The sequence below is a fragment of the Pezoporus occidentalis genome, unplaced genomic scaffold (genome assembly GCF_034315485.1).
Source record: "Pezoporus occidentalis ecotype Australia unplaced genomic scaffold, CSIRO_AGI_Poc_V1 ctg107, whole genome shotgun sequence".
Lineage (NCBI taxonomy): Eukaryota > Metazoa > Chordata > Aves > Psittaciformes > Psittacidae > Pezoporus > Pezoporus occidentalis.
The window spans coordinates 427633-449222 of NW_026912854.1; the positions used below are offsets into that span (position 1 = coordinate 427633).

A 21590-nucleotide genomic window follows, 5' to 3' on the forward strand; every position below is an offset into this window, starting at 1 on the left:
GTCCCTTTTTAACACATGAAGCAACAGTGGTCAATGTTATCAACTGTCCTCAAAAGCTTAAAATGTAAGTTTTACTATATTGTAGACAAAAAAAGGCATATTCTGTGACTCTAAGTTCAGCGTAACTTGGGAAAAGTCATATTCTTGTGCAGTATCAAACCACGTAAAAACATTTCGTGCAGGACAGAGCAGAAAATGCCAGTTATCATATGCTTGTTATTTCCCCATTTACAACATTTGTAAATCTTCTTAGGATTTGATGCGTTTATCCTAAAATTGACTCTCTTTGGCACTGTAAATGTACTACAGAATACATTTTTCACTTGCAGTGATGCTGGCAGGTCTCCAGGCTAGAGATTCTTACGTAAAAATGTGTGTAATTGTAAAACTACACACTGCTTTCAGGAAAGGAAGCGCACCACAAAGGCAGCTGATTTTTAATATAGGAACTCCAGTTCATATTAAAATAATTTCAATTAATTCAAGACCTATCAGGTTGGACACGTGGAAAACAAACAAAAAAAAATGAGCTAGGAAAACAAGATTGGGAAATCACAAACATAAAATTAGAAGAGACTTGATAGAGTGAGTTTGCATAACCAGCTCGATGTTAGGCGGCCACGCTTTTGTTGCCCATTTTTACTGTTCTGTGGGTTTATTAGCTCTCCCCTGCAGCCAAGGTTTTCATACCAGTGTCATATTTAAGACTGCACAACTGCATGCTTCGAGTGTCTCGCACAGGTTAGTAGCAGCATATGAATGCATTCGAATAAAATTATTGGGAACACTGTAAGAGCTTGACAAAGGGTTAAGAATAAAGACAATAATTCAGACAAAAACCTTTGAGCTCCAAAAAGAGCGAAGCTGGTCCTGCAGTGCTGGCTTGACTGTCTGAAAGTTTACAAAAACAAAATCCACTAATTGAAAACCTTTCTTTTTTAACAACACAAAAATCACAATCCAAATTCAAAGATTAAGACAAGCAAACGTCTATCGGTGAAGAGTTTTTTGCCTGCAATGCAAGCCTGAAAATGCTTACCTTCAGGCTAGGTGTTTGGGTCTGGTCAACAGTAAATCTCATCAAAATACTGAACTGGAGGTCATTTGGAAAAGATTCCCTGTAAAGCAAACAAATCAAATCAAGCTTTAGTACTTCTGAAAGAAAAACACATTCTGCCAGTTTTGTGGGTATTTTTTATTGTATCTGACTTCCAGAAACATTCACCTGGCATGTGAAGGACAAAATGTAAGAAATCCCTGCTTCAAACCAAATACAGTTAAATATACAATGCGAATAATAAGGGATAACATAATAATAATATGGTAGTATTATGATTCTGTGCAATCCTCAAATTAACATGCAGTAGCACTGCTAAAGGTGCTCGCTTCTCTGAACCATCCTCTTCCACCCCGGCTGCCCCCACGCTCCCACATGGCACATGCTGCATATGACCCTCATGGGCTCTGCTGCAGCAGATCCCATTCCCTCTCTCCCACAACACGCTCCATACCCTTCCCCAGACTCCACAGCAGATCTGCCACGTGAACAGGTACAGCAGAGGACCAAACAGCTTAGACTGTCCCCTACCTCAGAGAACAAAAGATGAGAAGGAGGTCCCAGGGCCCTTCCAATTCTAAAACCTAGCTTTCATTTGGAAACAAAACTGGCTACGCAGCATAGATGGTCCCCAAAATCACTTAAGATCATTTTGTAATCAGGCTACTTACAGTGCTTGGAGAGAAGGGAGGGAATCATAGAATGGTTTGGGTAGGAAGGGACCTTAAGATCATTTGGTTCCAACCCCTTGCCATAGGCAGGGACGCCTTCCACTAGAGCAGCTTGCTCCAAGCCCCTGTGTCCAACCTGGCCTTGAACACTGCCAGGGATGGGGCAGCCACAGCTTCTCTGGGCACACTGTGCCAGCACCTTGGCACCCTCACAGTAAAGAACTTCTTCCTTATATCCAATCTGAACTTCCCCTGTTTAGGTTTGAAGCCATTACCCCTTGTCCTATCACTACAGTCCTTGAAGACAGAAAGGAAATCCATTATTGCTGTAATTCCTTCAAAGCCTGCTGACACGGAGAGCTGAATATTGCACAATACTTTTGTATCAAAAAGAAGGCCAAACACAAGCATTGCATCACTGAGGACAAGGCAAGACAACAAACATATGGGGCTCAGCTGCACAATCTGGAATCAGGTAAGCAGTATCACATTAATTGTTCAGCATTAAGGATTCAAACCCTTTCAGCTAAAGGGTCATTTAGGAAACCAAACTGCTTAACCAGTGACATTTACTGGAGTTTCAAGATCTTGTATTAGCTCTGCATTTCTCCAAGAATCTCACAGCACACACACACACAAACCCCCCAAAAAACCCAAACACCCCAGAACTTGACAGTAGTGCGAGAGTCTGCATTTGTTTTAGGGGTTAATTCTTTATTTAAGAACACATTACCTTGTGACATCGAGTGCCTTCTGAACTTTTGCTTGCACAGAGCCAAGCAAATCAGCACCCATCTTTTTCAACAGCTGTGTCAGCAGCACGAACAACCAGTCCTGCAGGTCTTCTTTATGGACCTGGATGAAGTCCACCAGCGTCTCCAAAAACATACTGAACACCTAAAAGGCAGAAGAAGATGGAAAGAGGGTAGGATGGGGCAAAAGAGGAGATGACGCTGACGTATGCTGAACTTACAAACAAAGAAGAAAGCAGTAAGGGAATCAGAGGCAGAGAAAGGCAGTGTTTTGCAGCCAAGCAGGAAAAGGAAGAAAATAAAAAGAAAAGGAAAAGAAATCTGTCTTGCTTTCCCATTGGATTTTGAGACGAGAGTACATTGGAAATGTTAGCCCACTTCTGTAGAAGTTTGCCCATTAGGTATTCCATGCAGTTTCGTCAAGAAAAGAAATGCTTACTGTGATGGCTGGCGCAACCTCAATGTTGTTCAGTAAAACTTCATTTTCTACCCTTCCAAGCTTTATCATTAAGTTGATTTGACACTCCTGGAAGACCACAAAACCACTTTCTCTCCACAACCAAAAAAGCTGCTATAATTCTTTAGCAAAATAATCATTGTAGATATCTGGCTTACTAAATACTGCAAAGTCATGACAGCTAGCCAGTTCCTTTATGTAAAATATTCGTGGAACAGAACAAGATTCTCCTGCTATTGCAGGTATCCAAGCACAAAACTGCTCACCAGAGCAGGGAAAAAAAGCCAGGATGCATTTCAGACTAGCAGGTGTTTAAAACTCAGAAGTGTTTTTGTCTTTTCAAGAAGATATTATCCACTGTGTTCTTTTCAACAAATAATATTATATATAATAAATACAAATAATGTTGGAAAGTCTATATTCAGTTGGAAAACCCCTGTTGTACTTCTAATAACCTCAGCACTCAGACCAGGAAGAAGGGCTTTTTGAAGGGACAGGATAAAGCAGGGCAGGACAAATAGGAAATAGGTAACTGTTGAAACAGCCTTTCTAGTATCTCACTCATGACTTTTTCAAGGCCTATGGGGATGCACATGCTCTATGCTTGTGTGGCCTGTGGGTTTCCTGTTTCTCTGACAAGAAAAATGGATGTCTAGGCTGAAAACCACAACTGATGCTCACTCCAGCTGCAGCACATGGCTCTGTACAGAAGTGGAGGTATTGCTAAGAGGGTAGGAGAGATTTTGTCCTCCTGAGTGTTTATGATATGGGTACACGGTTGGAAAAGGCTGCTGCAGAGGAATGGCTGATCCCCTCCACCTTCTGCCACTGACCTGCCTTGTCCTAAGCCCAAACTCTGCTGCTGTCTGTGAATGGATGATCCCCAACTGCGATCAGACCTCATACGGCTGCAGAAAGCAGCCTCCTTCCACAGCACTGACCAGGTACAGAGGGGCGAGCGCCTGCTGCTGCATGCCTTCATCAATCACTGGGGAATTACATCTCTTCTCATGTTGGTAATCAAGCCAGGGAGAGGAAATTCACACCATGAAGTGGAAAAATCCACACAGGTATCTTTCAAAGAAGTGCCTCAAAATTTGTATTAGAAGTAAAAAATATAACTCAGATTCTTTTTGCCAAGAAAGGCTGGACCACATGATCCCAGAGGTGCCTTCCAGCCTGCTATCCTATGATTTTATGGTTCTTTTTGGATCTAATAAAGACCAGTGAGAATCTTTCAACAGCCATCTTAAATACTGAACAGCTGTGTTAGAAATAAACCAATAGAAACCTACTCAACATAAAGCCCATCAGGATGAGCTACTTTAAGTAACTTCCCTTTTGGGACAAGCTACATTGAAAGCTGTTAAAAACAACAACAACAAAATACAGCTAAGTCTTCTGCTACCTTCTAGGTTTGTATCTGTATTTGCATTATGAGGTTTAAAAATTACCCTGCCAGTAGTGGGAAGAAGTTTTTATGCTCAGGACTGGAAATGTCTTCTGTGTTCATCTGAAAACTGAAACAATATCCCACGTTGTAGATGCACAAGTAGTGGGCACAATTATAAGACCCAGGCAAAACCAAACCAAAAAGTACTTTGTGTACTGTGACATGACAGTCTTTGGATTTCACAGCCCTAAAATAAGGGGAAAAAATACTGGACTTTGGCAGACAACAACAAAAATTTTGGTGCTGTAAAATACATTTGGGGTCTTACAATTGTATTTAAACCCTTCAAAGCAAACTGTAGAGCTCAGTAGAAGTTAAAACAGTACTGGTTTCTCTGAGTTTGCAGACACTGACATACATGTCTGTCCATTAACGTGCAAGCCGGACAAACTGGTTACAGCCTCTTGGTGAAGAGGTTTACACTTCAAACATGTGAGTGGTTTAAACTGAAATCATTATGAAGTGAATTATGAATCACTGCGGCAAAAGCACTCTGAAGATCCCATGCCGAGGTTTTAACTGTTAAAAAGACACGTAACTGAAGACTCAATTTTGTTCTCAAGCTTTGTTTGATTTTAGGTTCACCACAGTGAGTGTCTGGGGAAAACTCCATTAAGTTGAGCCATTATGTTGTATTTTAAGAAACATACGAATTGTACCGGTCCGCTTTAGGACAAAGTATGAAGGATTCAAGGTGGCTGTAAGAGCATCTCAGGTAAAGGATGAATTTGGAATGGGAAATGGAACTCAAGCACCACGCTGAACGATGTATGTGTATGTCTGCAGTTTCCATTTGAATGATGTGAATTAAAATTCAGAAATCAAACATCTAAAGTTGAAGTTTTCAATAATTTGATAGTGGAAAAAAAATAAACAGATATGAAAATAATTATACATGATCTGCCCTTAAAGTGAATTATTTCAGATGTGCCAACCACCACAATACAAAGCAGGAATGCATAACCAAACAATGTCAGATCATTAGTAGAGAAAGCACATCTCGAAACTGAACCACACAGTTTACATAACTGTATAGAGCATTTTATGATTGCAAAAGGCTTGACACTGCATGAACTCTTTGGGGAAGAAAAATAGAGAAAAAGGGTTAATTGCACATTCATGCAAATAAGGTTAGGTTTCCAACAAGTATTGAACCAACTTACTCTCTAAAGAGAGTTCCAACACAGGGGACAGCATGCAAAACGAAACGAAACAGAACAAAACAAAAAAACAACAAAAAAGGGAAAAAGATAAAAACACACAAATTAGTGGCCATCGATACGAAGTTCCTGTATGGAATATAAACCAAAATAAAACAAAAAATGTATTTCAAAACTTTCATGATAAACTTAGTAATTTTATCAGGACACCAATATGCGCTTGGCATGTTCCTCAAATCATTCTCCCGTTTTCTCCTCCACATATTACTCTCTTTTTCTAAGCAATTCCCTACATCCAGCTATCATGTAAAAGTAAACCTCTAAAAAACCAAACCAAAAACCAAACAATAAAAGTGATGACAGGAGAATTCCTACAGACACTTGAAAAGAGTCTAAAATGAGATTTGTGTAGCCATGTGTGCATGATACAGAAAAAAAATCACAGCTCATGAACTCTTAATACTCAAAGATCCCCCTGATGATAGACTGGTAACTTCCAAAAGGCAGGCAAGGCATCAGTGACCAGAACAGTTGCAGCACCCGTGCTGCAACACAGGCAAATCATAGCAACATTATTCAATGTGAGGATGCCCACTGAACAAAACAATCAAGTAGAATAACTCAATGTAATATTCCTAAAGGCTTAATGAAAAGATAAAATGCTCTTCTGACACATACACCTGAAGTTTGGAACATTTTCATTCCCCTTCCCTGGCTCCCCCACTACAATCAAATGTCCAGTGTAATTCTGATCCATGCAGAGCTGCAATACTAATTAACACAAGAACAAACAACGTTAAACCAAGCTGTAGGCACAATTCTGTCATGACTTCATTTAAAACCCAGTAATATTTCAACACTTTATTTTCTGTCCTCTCCTCTGACTTAACCACTGTTTTTATGGAATGCTTTCTGCACTGTAACTGCTTGGCTTCAGTCTCTTCTGCATTTCTGCAGTGTATCAGCAACTTTGACATCATGCTGCTGCGTACAATACAAGCGTCTTCCAAAATACATGATGCTGCAGATAGCAGCTCAGTCACCTCTTTACCAGGAAAAACAAGGAGGACAGACGAACATTAAGCAGACCAGCCCAGACATCTCATCAGTCTGAATTTAATTTCACATTGCAGCAATAAGGAAGACTTAAAATATGTAAAATGTATTACCCAATCAAACTCCTTTTTTAGAACTCTGCTGGGAAAAACCAATACTTCTGAAGTAACTGCTCTGAATTCTTCTGGGTTATCATTTTATCAATTCTTAAATATGGACACCAAGTGGGACATGTTATACTCAACATGAAAGATAGGGTTTTTTTCCAAACAAGCCTATAATTCAAACAATATGAAGTTATATGTTCTTAACTTTATCCAGCTCCCTACTTGCTGCAGTCCTTTTGCTATGAGAAATGACTGCATGCATGAAGCTGTACCAGTAACCCACCTCCCACAAAAACTGTGTAAGTATTACCAAGTGAAGTAACGCTGTTAAAAAGATTTTAATGGTCTTAGAGAACAGAAGGATTATTTTCCTTGGGTCTTTACCTAAGTAAAAGTGAATAAAACATTGCCATTTCTTTTATATCAAAGTATAGTCTCTACCTTACTTCTTGAATACTATCAGTGATGTAAAAATTACACAGCAGTCTCAACTGCCAGGCCTATCTATGACATTTGAGGAAGACATCACAAGTTATGATAATACAAAATACCCTGGAAAATAAATAAGTCCACATTTGGTATAATTCATTATTCATCATGTATGATTCAGTCAGATCACTTTCCTTATGTTCCACATTACTGCACCAGAGCCTTTTGTTTTCAGTTGAGAGAAAAACATTATTCATGTTGAAGTGCTCTCTGTAAACAACATGACTCCTTAAAAATACTTACAAATTTTAACACAAACTATTGACCTACTTCAACGTATTTTAGATGAAAATAACCGTTACCTATATATAGGTGGAAAATGATCATGGTCAAAATTGCAGATTAAATGGCTTGAAATCTGATGCTAAGTGCTTACAGAAAACAGCCTGTCCAGCTCTGACATATGCAAATACCACTGACATATTTTACCACAACTGGCTATTATAGCGTTCAAACCTTTACTAAAAGTAAGAGGAACCTAAACATACCTTACTGTGAGGATCAGCAAACATCCTTGTGAAGATTTCACACAATCTTTTCAACTCAACACGACTGTCAAAGTGACAACAATACGTTAGTCAGCTCCCCTGCTAGTACTACCCAGCACTAACGCACAGCAATCAGTGCTATCAACTGTAAATACTGAATCAAGTAATCGAGTAAACAAAGTAAAGAATTTTAAGACATAATAAAAATGTAATAGATTCTGTCTAAAATGAGACTTTCAGCCTAGAAATGGCTCTTTAAACTAGTTGGTGTATATAACATTTCCTCATTTTAACAGAGCAGATCATGAAAAAGGTACACTTAATAGCTAGTGGTAAAGAGATTCTTCTGAATAAATACCCTATTAATAAAAGAATATTAATAACGACAAAAATAATAAAGGCCTTCCATCAATGCTAGATGCAAGCACTTTAGGCATCCTTTTTATTGCAGGGATTGTATTGATTTGAAATTCCATTTCTTAAACTGAGCTGTCTAAACGGATCCTATATACTGGTGGCCAGAGGTGACAACAGCTTCCTCATTCCTTCCCCCATCTTACTCTGAGATGCACACCTTGCTTTCCCCTCTCCCCAGCATTCTGAATTCTTTGGAACATCAGCCTCCTTTCCTACTTCCCTTGCCACCCTTTGACTCTAAAATGAATTGGTTTTTGATTGGAATTTCTTCTTACCTTAAAGTTCTCTGGTTCTTTAACAAGTTCTGCAGGCCTAGAAGGCCTTCTTTTCTCTCTGACCAGTTGGAGCTGGCACAGCGATTTAGGACTTCAGCCACATCTTCTGTTTGTCTCATGTATGTTGGTATGCTTCCATTCCTAGAGCTATAGGACCTTTCTGAACAGGCACTTGATGCATCACTGTTGGCATCATCATCTGAGTACATCCCATAAGTCTCGTATCTTCTTCGCACAGGCTTCTTCTATAGTACAGAAACATCTCACATTAGCACTGATTTTCAAAGAGAGAGTATACAGACTCATAAAGAATAGAGACACCGACAGTTCAATTTATCAGTGTGGCCCCTACTCCCTGCACTGATAAATGGCTCCAACTGTTCAGCAGGTCTAACCAAGTTAATAAACATTTTAAAGAAGTATGGCTTGTGAGGTATTCCAAATATAAAAGCAAAGCAAATGCCAAGAAGACATACATTAGATGGAACATTCAACTTAAGGTTTACTTGTAAAAATCCATACAATTGTGTGACAGGGTAACATAAAGACTGTACTGAAAGTTAGTTACTTCTCTTAATTGCTTTATATATGTTACAGGATGTAAGACTGAGGTCTAAACCCACATACTCTGTCATTTTAACTTACTTTGTATCAAGCATGTTAATAGCAAAATATTAAACTATTGAAGAAAGAAAACAGTTTCTATACCTTAGTCCGTATGTCTCCTAAGAGCTGTTAGCAGTAAATTATTGAAAAGAAACAGAAATTGAGAACAGGAAGGTAAGGCATAGCAGCATTGACTATTAAACTACCTGCTACTGAACAACACATCGTCTTACTGTAAATTTTATTCTTAGCTCTCTGCATCTGATTAGAATATCATGAATTGCCAAGCAGTTTGCTAAGCTTCCATTTCCAGGGAAGTATTACGTATCATCTGCTGGTTGGTCACAAAGACTTCTCTGTCAACACTTTTGTGTTTCATGCAGTAGTATTTAAGCATTAAGATTTCACACATGCACTCAATTGCTATCTAAGTATGAGACAGTAATTTAAACTTTGTTTTTCCATCAACTCCTCCACCTCTGTCTTTAACTTCCTTTAAATATCCAAATTTGGTCACTGCAACAATTGCCAAAAAACATCCCAAACCCTAACGCAAAAACCCGGATCCCCTAAAAACAAACCCAAACCAACAAAACAGAACACAACACAACATGCCAAAGGCCAGAGGGAAAAAACCAACCCTACCAAAGAAATGCTATTTACCCTGACAGGAAGACCACGCACCTCTGGCAAAACAACCCTACCATTCAAATACTGGAGTTGAAGCTAGTAGTTTAAATCTGATTTCATTATACACACACAGAAGCAGCAGTGTGATTGGTTTCCCCTTAAATACCATTCCCATTTGTACAGGCTTCTCATTTTTAACTGTGGAATAACTCGGTGGGTATTGCAATACAGGCCAGTCAATACACCATCTAACAAGCAAGCTTACTGCCAAGAGAACAAGCATACAGACGTGTAGGAGAACAAAGGAAGGGAAAAATCCCAAAGACATGAGCGTTTCTGAACAGGGTCACCGTAAGTAAAAGAGTTTGTAAAGAAATAAAATCGGAAGTGTCAAGGACTGTGCTGAAATAAAAGGTATAAAACCACGTGGAGATCTCCACATTGCTGCATTACTTGTATCTTATATTCAAAACCAGATCTTAGGCAGAAGACTGATGCTACTTTGGCTTGAGCAGTGTTAGAACTGGCCAAGTGTTTTTTATACCACAAAAACAGTAATATAATCCAGAATGTTTTTATATTACATCTGTCAGGACAGTACCTTCTACCTTTTAGAAATACTGTTCTGAGGAGGGCGCTTCAGTCTATGGTAACACAAGAAGGGTGTTCATAACCAGATTTCCATCTAAATAGGGTCCTTTATACAGCACAAGCTGTACACAGAGAGCATGGCAGGGAACCAGGCAGGCAAATGCTGCAATAATAAATTATTGCTGGTCTTGATCCTTCTTGATCCTCTAAAGATTCTTCAGCTAGAATCCTTTAGAGTCTAGCTAAAATATACAAACCAATTTTCCTCTAACATTTCTAGCAGCATCAGGCTATTTTGGATCCAGGTCAGACAAACCAGTTTCTATGAACAGACTTAGTCACTTCAGCAAACAGGACACATTCCAGCCACAAGAACAGGTACTGGAAGTATGAGTTTCTTCTAAATTTATATTCTTATTACATATTTTGCCCAGCTAAATCTGAATAAGCTATGAAGCTGTTAAAAGTACTGAAGATACTCTTCATGTAGCACCAGTGTGGATAAATTTATAGCACAGGCTGGTTTTCAAATTAAAAACAGGAGCTTTTCATGTTCCATAGACAAATGTTTTTCTGTTGCTCCCTATTCCCAACTCCAGACTGACTGATACTTAACTAATGAGCATTCCCCATCAATGCTGAAAGCTTGTTACAAGTTTACAGTATCAGAAAAGGGAAAACCCACTCAATCTCACCATGACTTCTCAGACAAGATTTCACATATATCCTGGATCTCTATGCCAGTGAAGACACACCAGTATTAAACTGATGTGCCAAGAAGACAGTCTAAACCAAGGAATCTATAAACCACCAGATTAAGAACATGTCAGTGTTCTTCAGATGCTTTCCTTTGACATCTTGTTTCTCCCTGTCCAGTCATATCTGGCTAGACTTATTTATTTTAGAATCTAATTTGTAGCTGGTTTAAGAAAAAGCTTATTTGGAACATTAGTAAAAAGAGTAACAACGATTTGCTTAGAGCATCCTGACTGATCGATAGGTAACAGGTATGTACATTTTTATCAGTTATTGTATATTATTTGAGTATCATCAAATATTTGTATCTGATTCATAGTCTAAGTATTTGACATTAACTGAAGACTTCAGCTTGATGATGTACGTGTCAGAATAGCAAAGGACATGATGTGCTCAGCTTGGCTCACTGGGGCAGGAGGGTCATGGAGCCAAACACTCCCTTTCTGAAGGACAGCGAAGGTTAAGAAAGGGAATGGCAGAACCAGGTTTAAGCTCAGTGTGACAGTTTGAAAAGAAAAGAAAACAAAGACGAAAGTTATGAAATGCTGCTTGCCAAGCCATCATTTCTCTCTTCAGCATCAATCTTACATGTTGACAGGCAGAGCAGCTTCAAACAGAACCCAGACTTATGAGAAGCAGACTGCTTCAGCTGTCATCACTGCCACCTCTAACAAGCTTTCAACCTACCCAGAAGTTTGGCTGCTGTGGACAACTGCTGGTTAATGCAACCTGCTCAAGTGGCTCCTTGGGCCTCTCCAACAGAGCAGCCCAAACCTATTCCCTGTCTGCTATGGAAAAAATGCACCTTTCTCAGAAGTTAAAAATCCCGTAAGGAACAAAAATCCCAACACTTTGCAGCTCTAGCAATTCTGTTTCTCTTTTTTTCCCCCACCTAGAAGCCAGTAAAATCATGACTGACAAGTTCTTTTGCATACTTTAATACGCAGGTACCAAACATCTGCAGAGCCTCTATCCTACACAGCATAAATGTGAGATTCTTACCAAAGCATCTGCTACTGCCTCTTCCACATCAGAACCCGTGTTCAGAACTCGCATAGCACTAACTGATGATGACAATCGACTCGACTGACTAATTCCAAAGCTGGAACCTGCTATAACAACAAAAATGAACACAAAGAATTCAGTCACGAGAGGAACATGGGACATTAATATCACACTCTCTTAAAAAAAAACAACCAAAAAAACCCAAGCAGAAGAAAAGCATTTGCTTAACATTTCTAACAAATTATGTAGTGGCTGAAATACTGGTTATTTCCATTCTGAAGTCTTTAGTGGTGCAGCGAAAAGTAAGAAATGAAGGAAAAACCAAAGTCAGATGCACACATTCTGTTCTAGTACCACAGGGGGAAAAAAAATCCCACAAAACAATGGTTTTAACTGAAAGAACCTTTTTTATTAGTTTTTTTTTAGGTCTTCTTCACGTTGGGTTTTTGTTTTCATTTTACAAGGAAGCAAATGGAATGGGAATGCTATCGAGAGCGCTGATTAGAAAACTACATGCATAAAGAATGCTCTACAAACACTGAAAAATGGAAAACTAAAAAAAAAAGGTCTTCTGCAAGTAAAAATAAAATGGTTGTTGTTAAGGAAGAAAACGATTAACATTGGCGGAGGGGTGGAGACAAAATCTAGCAACATAAACACAACTATCTGGATTACTAAAACCACGAAACTCAAATTAATACAAATAATGCTTTAAAAAACTGAACTATGAGAATAACCAAGTGGGTGGGAAAAAAAAATCCAGGATGACTGCACAGATGACAGCAAAGTGTACTCATCCTTCACCTGTAGCCCCATAAACATCAGGAGTGTAGAGGGCACCAGTGGATCTGGAGTGATGTCTGGAAGCTGCAATAACAGGATCATATAAACCCTATCTATTACAGTGGAAGCAGAGTGCTGCAATAGTTGCTTAGATGAACAAGAGAATACTTATAAAAAGGTACAGCTTTAGCAAAAGAAACTGAGCATTACACAGAAGGAAAAAGCTCCAGGGAAGTTCTTTGATTATACAGAACACGATTACACAGAATTATATGGGATCAGGTACAGTGGACATTTCATGCATGATTTTCTTTTTAAATTTAAAAGATTAAACAGCAGATTAAAAGCAGACATGTTTAAAGAAAAGATGTGTGGACACATGCACACAAACACACAGAGAATCCTCAGCAATATCTAGATAGCTCCACGGATACTGGTCTTCTATTGCAGTTACTTCAATTCTATATGCTTACATACCAAACATCACCTGCAAGCAGGGCCTCTTGCATGAACCTACTGTCCTGGCAGCTGGCAGCTTGTGTAAAACAGAGTTCCTGCCTACGTGCAGGTAAGTCAACCTCGGTTAAAACTCACCGCTACGCTGAATGAAAGTTAAAATCAATTTTAAGTAAAGGTTTAAAATAACTTAATGCTATTCATATTTCACATGGGCATTATTTGCTTTGAATAAATCAAATGTGAAATTGAAACATTCATGTTACTTACTACAGTTCATTAAGATTCTTTAAAGTTACGGAAAGCAGGAACCAAAGATCCTGAAGGACTCTGAATAAAATTGAGCACTCTCCTCCTCCTGGCACTTGCATAAAACGGGTCTTTTAAAGATCCTAAAGAAATCAGCCTGGAGAAGAGAAGGCTGCGTGGAGACCTCAGAGCAGCCTTCCAGTATCTGAAGGAGGCCTATAGGGATGCTGGGGAGGGACACTTCATTAGGGACTGTAGTGACAGGACAAGGGGTAATGGGTTCAAACTTAAACAGGGGAAGTTTAGATTGGATATAAGGAAGAAGTTCTTTACTGTGAGGGTAGTAAGGCACTGGAATGGGTTGCCCAAGGAAGTGGTAAATGCCCCATCCCTGGTGGTGTTCAAGGCCAGGTTGGACAGAGCCTTGGGTGAGATGGTTTAGTGTGAGATGTCCTTGCCTGTGGCAGGGGGATTGGAACTGGATGATCTTAAGGTCCTTTCCAACCCTAACTGTTCTATGATTCTATGAAATGGATTCACCATGGCCAATATTTTTTTCTTAAACCAAGTAATTTTAAGTACAACATATGTCCAATAATTTATCTTCTTTCTTCTGTTCACTCAAGTTAAACAGCCACGTAAATGAAACAAACAGGGTTTGACAATTTGAACTTGAATTCAAATGTCCACCCATAGTGACATAAACCCCAGACAGGCTGTTATGATTTTAACTATAAATGCAAGTATTTTGCACCTTCTGGATACATGAAACAGTATAAATAGAAACCATGAAGAATTCTCTACTCTGATGAACACTGACAGTGTAAGAGTCCAATTCGAATCAAATTACCCTGACACAGACCAAATCCCATTTGGGAAGCACGGTCCAAAGTCCTGCAGAGGTCCCAGGAAGAACACTGTGGGTTTGCCACATGAAATTCTCTACTCCTTACATCAGGCATAGCAATGTACTTCATTTCAAACTAAACCCATATGGAACTGTTTATATAGGAAATTCTATTTTGCAACTGATACTTTGTGAAGTCCTTGGTTCTTTAGGAGTGTGTCTCAGTATGGAAAAGGAGATGGGACAGAGGATGCCAAACCAGAGGTGTCAAGGCTGACAGAGCTTTAAATACAAGCAACAATGGGATAAAACTTTTCAACTACTTTCCATCACCAAGCCCTGAAAATTAAAAGTACAAGTAAAAATTCAAACTTCAGGCACAGAATTCAAGATGATCCTGCTCCCATAGAGATTTGAAACATAATGGTCAAGTTTTTGAGACAGTAAAAGGAAGCGCTATACTGGATCAAACATACTTTATTCCAAAGCATATTCTCAAGAATATTCTTTGTACCCCTCAAATGGCAGAAATTGTGCCAGTACCGACTTTTGTTGTAGTGCTTTTTAACAAATGAATTAAAATAAGATTTTAAATGGCCTCAAAATAACATAATTTCTTAGCTAAAATATGAAAGTTACAGTAATCTGATATTTAACTGTATGTAACAAGAAAAAATCCATTTAAGTGACTAATCCCTTCCTTTTCAAGAGTGGTGGTATCCTCCCACGTTATAATCTGATACTGAGATGTGAGATGACAGAAACACTTCATACAAGTGCATATGGAGCAGCAATTACGTGGCATTTGGGTCATTTTACGCCCCAAAAGGGCTTAGCATTCCAAAGCAACATTGCTGTGCTGAAAATAAGATGCAATACAGAATACATTCCCCCTTCCAATCCCATGTAAAGCTGTCTCTAGCTACAATCACAGACCTGAATTTGCCTTATTTCATCTTCTATCCTTGAGAAACACTGCATTTAGTATTTTTGATACAAGTTAATAGCATCTTATAGGACAAAACTGCTCCAAACACTGAATGACACTCAAAATTATTCAAATAACACATAATGGAAGAAATCCTAGGAATCCTCATTCATTCCAGGTACAGCTGCTGCTTGGTTGTTTTTTTTAATAAGACTGGATTCCTATTTGCTACTTTGCATTCTCGATGCTGTCAGACAATTCAATCAATTGCGTTTCTATAGGTACTTGGTTTTGATATCTAAAGACAAAACCTCATGTAGCATCAGTCCCAAAGACCCATCTAATGGTATTAGTCTAACACAGATTTCTTACAATAAGAAGCATTTGACCAAAACTGAAATGTAAATCAGGTCTCACACAGATGCAACTGAAGTCAAGCTGTAGGGTAGCAAAAGCAACACAAGAAGATCTGGAAAATACCCTCCTTTGTAAAAGGAACAAAGCCGTGTATGTACTACAACAACAGGGCCAGCTGTGTTTTGGTAAAAACCACGAGTTTACTAAGGGACCCTGCATAATGTCCACTTTCAATTTTATTTCCCAATTAAGCAGCATCTGAGCAAATTAGCATTAGTTATTGAAACAGTTTTCATTCAATTAATCTGCACTTTGGCAATGAACCCATGGCTGACAGGAAGCATACTGACTTACCAGGCCACAATAGACTTCCAATGCTAATTAGGAGTACAGCTGGGTGCCTCAATTTGAGATAGAAACCAGAGATTTCCTATTTCAGACTACGTTTTACAGGTAGTGTTAACTGCAAGCCACACTTGAACAACGAGAAGGAGAGGGACACATACTGAACACTAACTCAGCCAAAAATTACACCCCAAAAGATCACTTTCAGATACAATTGTACAGAATTTTGTATTACCAAATACAAATACAAAACCCCCAAACACACAAACCCAATACGTAAAAAGACTTTTATCAACATTTACTACTTCCTAGGAACCTTGACAAGGATATGTAGAGATGAGAAGCTTCCCTAACCCTTAACCAACATGTCAAAATAACCGTAACCCAATGTTCCTGTGTCTTACTGACATTTCAGGAACAGACACAGCTCAACAACCCTGCCAAATCCTCCTAGTGCCAGGCTGACAAGCTGAAACACTAACTGAAACCAAAACTTGTACTTAGAGCAGCTCTAGAAAGGCAGGCTGAATGGAGCTGTACATGCATGAAAGCTCGAAGGTTTTGATTCCTCTTCTTCCCCACTGAACAACAGCTGCTGCCTCAACTACTTCTCACTTGTGCCATGCAGATTAAGCTCCAGAATGGTACTTTGTTCATCTACTTGTACAAGGACTTTGCTATGTGTGCTGCTTGCTTTCCCAAAATGGAAAGCAGCCTCATAACACTGCTCCAGTAGATTGGTCCTGTATCTGCAGTATTGTATTTACTTGCTTTAATAGCAAAAAGTCATAATTCCACTATTTTTTTCACATAATACAGTGATGACACTATAGCTAAGGAGACATCAAATGAAGTATATTTTCTTCTTACACACCAGAATGATTCACTGGCTGAAGAGCAATTTTGAACAGCAGCATGCCCTAGCAGCTGGTGCAGGGACAGGCAGAGGATGACAGCCACACTGTACTCTGCTGTGGATTATCTAATCTATCTAGAAATCTATATATATTATCTATCTATCTAGAAATGGATTATCTAATTGCAACCAAGCCATGAGTGCTGTAGTAAGGAGAGAAACACATAGTTCCAAAAAACCCTTCCAAAAGCAGAACTGCCCTTTGAAAAAAGGGCACCCAGATGCTGCGCATCACACACCTTTCCAAGTGTGGGATTTAAGGTAAGACTAACACTAGCAAAGTGCTTATTTTTCAAGTGTGCAACCCATTCACACATTGGTCAGCTCTCCATGGAAGGAAGCGGTGAGTGAGCCAAAGGAAGGGAAAATAATGGTGGCTGGCTATAAGCTAAATGGAGGAGGCACGGACTCGTTAGGAGCAGTAATGAAGGGCAGGGACAGCCATGCAGGACAAGGGGCAGAGAGTACTTACCCAGGGGTGGGAAAGAGCGGACAGGGCTCGTGTCCCTGCTACTTTCACGGCTGGCCTCCCGACTGCACCCCTGACTCACACTAGGGCGAGGAATGCGGCTGCCTCGTGCTAGTATGATTCAGGGTACAGACAAACAGCAGCACAGAAGGGAGAAGACATAAGAAAAGTTGCAATTTTAATGCAATTGTGGTTTTGAAGTAAGATCAAAGACGCATTTCTAAGAATAGACACTGATGATTATGCTGCGTTCTAAGTCATAGCTGTTTCTGCACACTTCTTTGATCGTGCTGGAGCATACTACGTGTAGCCCATTCAATGAAGTTATTGCTTCATACAGCTCAAAACAGGGATTTACCAACTCTGAATGAATGGCTGAAAAACCTCTTAAAAAGGATGAAGAGGGAACAAGCAATGAAAAAAATCTGGAGAGAGTACTGATTCAGACTTTGTACTTGGATCAATCTGATCAACAGTAACACAAATTAAAAATCCCATGGCTTTCCAAAGGCAGAACACAGAAAATGAATGCAGCTAAGGTAAAAATCAAACCAAAGAGCAGCAGCAACACCATTAACATCAACTGATATTCTTCACTAGTATTGTTTGTAATAATCAGGTTATATCAGGAGGTCTAAGACATATGACACTCATTTTTCTATCAATGAAATATACACATGCAAGCACACATACGAAGAACACAAAAGTAATGAAGAAAGTAATCTTTTCAAGATGGTATCACACTTTCATTCCACGGATGTGGGTATTTTGGAGGTAGGGATAGGAAGTGAAGAAAAGGAAAAGAGAAGGAACACAGGGAGGTGAGGAAATGAACTACTATTGCATTCTGACAAATAAATGGCAAAAATTTGAAGGTTTAGCTTAAATTTAGACCTGGTGAAGACTAGCCTCAGAAAATAGGCATGTTTTAGGTTTTTATTAATATGTATTGCAATTTTATCATCCACCTATAACCAAACACAAGCCGGCACTTGCAGTAAGATGGGCTATAAAGAAACCAAGTTATTCAACAATTCTTACCTACTGACAATCTGGAAGGACTTGCTTCTCTACTGCACCCCTGACTTCGCGGGATTTTGCTCCGTTTTTGTGCAGCTGCAGGATTCACTAACACCCTCTGAACTCCTGTGTTCATAGTGGAAAGCGTGGTTGTTGTCAAAACTCTTCCAGGAGACCCAGATCTACTGCCAGCTGAAGGCAAAACAAACAAATGTAAGTAACCGCAAGAGAAGATATACACAACCGTGGTTAAAAAGAAAAGAAACGCTTAAAGTTAGTAGGGAAGTGGTGGTAGACTGAAATGGTCTGGAAAACTGACAAGGTACAACTGTGAAATAAATACCTTGTTCCAAGTTCTTGGAGCACTGTACAAGGTAGGTAAAATTATCAATTCAAGGAAGCACTTGACATGGTATTTAGCACTAGATACGCTTAAGAAACCATGAACAGTATTTCTAGTCTTCATCAACAGTTCCAGTGTCTCTAACATGAACTCTAATCACATTTTCCATGAAAAAAATGAAAAACCCAAACCAAACCAAAAACAAACCCCCAAAATCTGCTAAAAAGCTGAAGGAACAACCTTAAACTAGTGATTTCATAATTATCCAGCTCTTCCAATGCAACCAATGTCGCAATAAAACATTTTTCCCAATAGCTAAACTCTTCACTCTTGCTTTTAAAAGCATGTGGTCTTCAAGCATTATTGTCTGAGAAGTTAAATAAAATGTCACTGAAGACAATTAAAGTTCTTATGTTCATTTCTGAGGATGTTATCCCACAGACTCAAATGACAATCTTCAACTGGTTTTAAACAAGCTAAAAAACCTGATCGAGACATATTTAAGAATCTCTTACTTTTATTAATCAAAACTGTACATTATGGAGTGCTATGAATCTTCAACACACTGCACTCACTACCAGAGTGCCCCGATTTTGATATTTCAGCTACAGAAAATTAAAGTTCTAAGCCCTAATAGGGAATCCATTCTTCTCTAGTTGCAACTCATCTATACCACCAGTTGCTATATTGCCTCCAACTGCAGAATTCAAGAAGTCTGACCAAGTAAAAAGCAAAACGTAATTGTCACCCAATGTTAATTCCATACAGATACAAACCTTTCAGCCATCTCAAACAAATAACCAGGTAACTGTATGCCCACAGCTATGCTATCAGATCTACAGACTTCACATGCAACATCTCAAGTGAGTTTCATGGGTTACTTCTTATGAGGCACATTAAAAAAAAAACATACAAGTTGATTAAAGCTTGACTTTATGGGAAAAGAAACAAAATCCCAACCAAAAGAGAACATATGCTGGGAGGAAGGGTAGGGGAAAAGTGAAGCAATGTACCATGCACAGACTTTCATTGTTTGAATTTGAACTGGAAATGATCATTTAGCAAAATCCCTTTTCCAAACTATGGGCCTATTCAGCAGAAATGATAAATAAAATATTAAACAGCCTGCAGAAATCAAGAGTAACTTCTATAGCAGAAAAAAAAAAAAAAGAAAAAAATGGGCAAGTCTGTACAATTGCTGTGGGCTGCAAAAATTAAGGGTTAAGCAATTTCTGCGTATCAGGGCATTCAACTTAGACCTGCTATTCCTATGCCTTCTTCCTGCCCTCCAGTATCTCTTTAGAACAACTAAAATACTTCAGAAGTCTTCACTGTGCTGGAGACTTTCTGAAGGTTTTATTCAAGAGTTCAAAACCCTGAAAAAACTACTCGAGTCTCAGCATATACAGAAGAAATGCAACCTCTCATTCTAATGCTTTATCTTCCTACAGTCTGAGCTGAGAAGTGCAAGCAAACCAAATGAAGCTTAATATCCTGAAAACACAATGCTGATAACAGCACCGGCACACTGTTATCAGTACTAGCACTGGCAGCAGGTCTAAGGGAAGTGAATGATGAAAGAAGGATTAACAAAACAGCATTCCAAAAATGACCAAAACCTCCCAACCCTACTGCCTTCTAAATAAAGATTAGAACCAAGCAGGTGAGAAAAGCGAGCCAGTTTCTGCTGAATAGGGTCCTCAAATGAGAGATGTCAAACAGGTGATCAAACAATGATGAGTACACAAATTCCATAGACTCTTACCACCAAGGGGGTTAGCAGACTGTGATCCTGACCAAGTGTAAAGGCAGGATTAGGGTAGGGGTTTATAATCCATGAAGAGGGAAGGAGCAGAGCAGATTAAGGAAATGGGTGGCAAATGGAAATAAGAAAGCTTTAGTCATTTCACACAGGAAAAAAAGCCACAGGGGGTTATGTTAAAGCAGTGCTTTTAAGTAGCTTCCACAGTTGAAGAATTAAACTCAGATGCTATGCACAAAGCAGATGAAGCAAAGCTGCACAAGCAAATTACAATTCTTCAGCTTTCTAATCAATAACTGGCTAATACTGAAGAATTACATTTCAATTAAACATGAAACTGTAGCCTTCATATCACTTTCAAAGAATACTGCAATGCCAAAAAGGTTCAAGAGGTTCAACAGCTGAACAAAAAAAATAAATAAATAAAATCACACACAAGGCCAAAACTTTACTTTAATTTAGAGACAGACAGTAAAGGAACTGAGCTGCAGGTGCGGTGGATGACAAAAAAACCAACTCACAATGGCACAACTGAAAAGACTTGCACAGAATTTCAGATTTTCCTCTTTAAAATTCATCTGAGGTACAAGAGTAAGAATTTGTTTCCATTCAGATATTCAATTCTTTTTCTTTGAATGAAGATTGCAATGTCATTCTTGCACATGCTGCTGAATGACCTGACAACCAAACAGGAAAGGAGAGGAAAAAAATGGAGCTATTTTTTTTCCATAGGTAAGAATAAACCAATGAGCTATAGATTGTACAGACACTTATTTTATGTTACAATTTAAAAGTAGGAGAGTAAAGGGCTTCTGAAACCCTAAAAAAAAAAGTCTTTTGTAAAATCATTCAAATTTGCAAGTCTTTCATAAAATGATCTTTGAACAAAAGCGCTGTTGTAACCTGAATTTACAAAAGCATCTGTGGTGCAGCAATTATTAAAACATAAAAGCAGAAAGCTTCAATCTGATAGGAAGCTGTTCTCCCACTATCTGCTGGGGAAGTAACCAAGCAAGGAAACACTAAGCACTTTGCTCCCCACAAGGATGTGACAATTTCCAGTCAGATAAAGCAACCACAAAGCTGGCACATGGTGCCACAACTACCCTTCACCTGCCCACTTCTATGTGCCTGGGTATCTTCCT

General features: G+C 38.9%; 1 protein-coding gene across 50 annotated transcripts in view; it reads right to left on the reverse strand.

Annotated features, from left to right (window-relative positions):
* The window catches only part of CLASP2 (cytoplasmic linker associated protein 2), a 124776-nt gene that overhangs the window by 20560 nt on the left and 82626 nt on the right, over positions 1–21590 (reverse strand). For 10 of the 50 annotated variants that reach the window (XM_062621472.1, XM_062621524.1, XM_062621506.1 and 7 more), the window contains 11 exons: positions 20449–20475; positions 18362–18532; positions 17324–17431; positions 12775–12837; positions 11968–12077; positions 9091–9114; positions 8383–8627; positions 7691–7754; positions 2462–2625; positions 1040–1118; positions 841–891 (listed from right to left, as the gene is read on the reverse strand). In XM_062621472.1, the coding sequence (XP_062477456.1) occupies positions 841–891; positions 1040–1118; positions 2462–2625; positions 7691–7754; positions 8383–8627; positions 9091–9114; positions 11968–12077; positions 12775–12837; positions 17324–17431; positions 18362–18532; positions 20449–20475 (1106 nt within the window). The remainder of the gene's footprint in view (positions 1–840; positions 892–1039; positions 1119–2461; positions 2626–7690; positions 7755–8382; positions 8628–9090; positions 9115–11967; positions 12078–12774; positions 12838–17323; positions 17432–18361; positions 18533–20448; positions 20476–21590) is intronic. The other 40 variants (XM_062621617.1, XM_062621575.1, XM_062621546.1 and 37 more) reach the window with 25 other exon arrangements.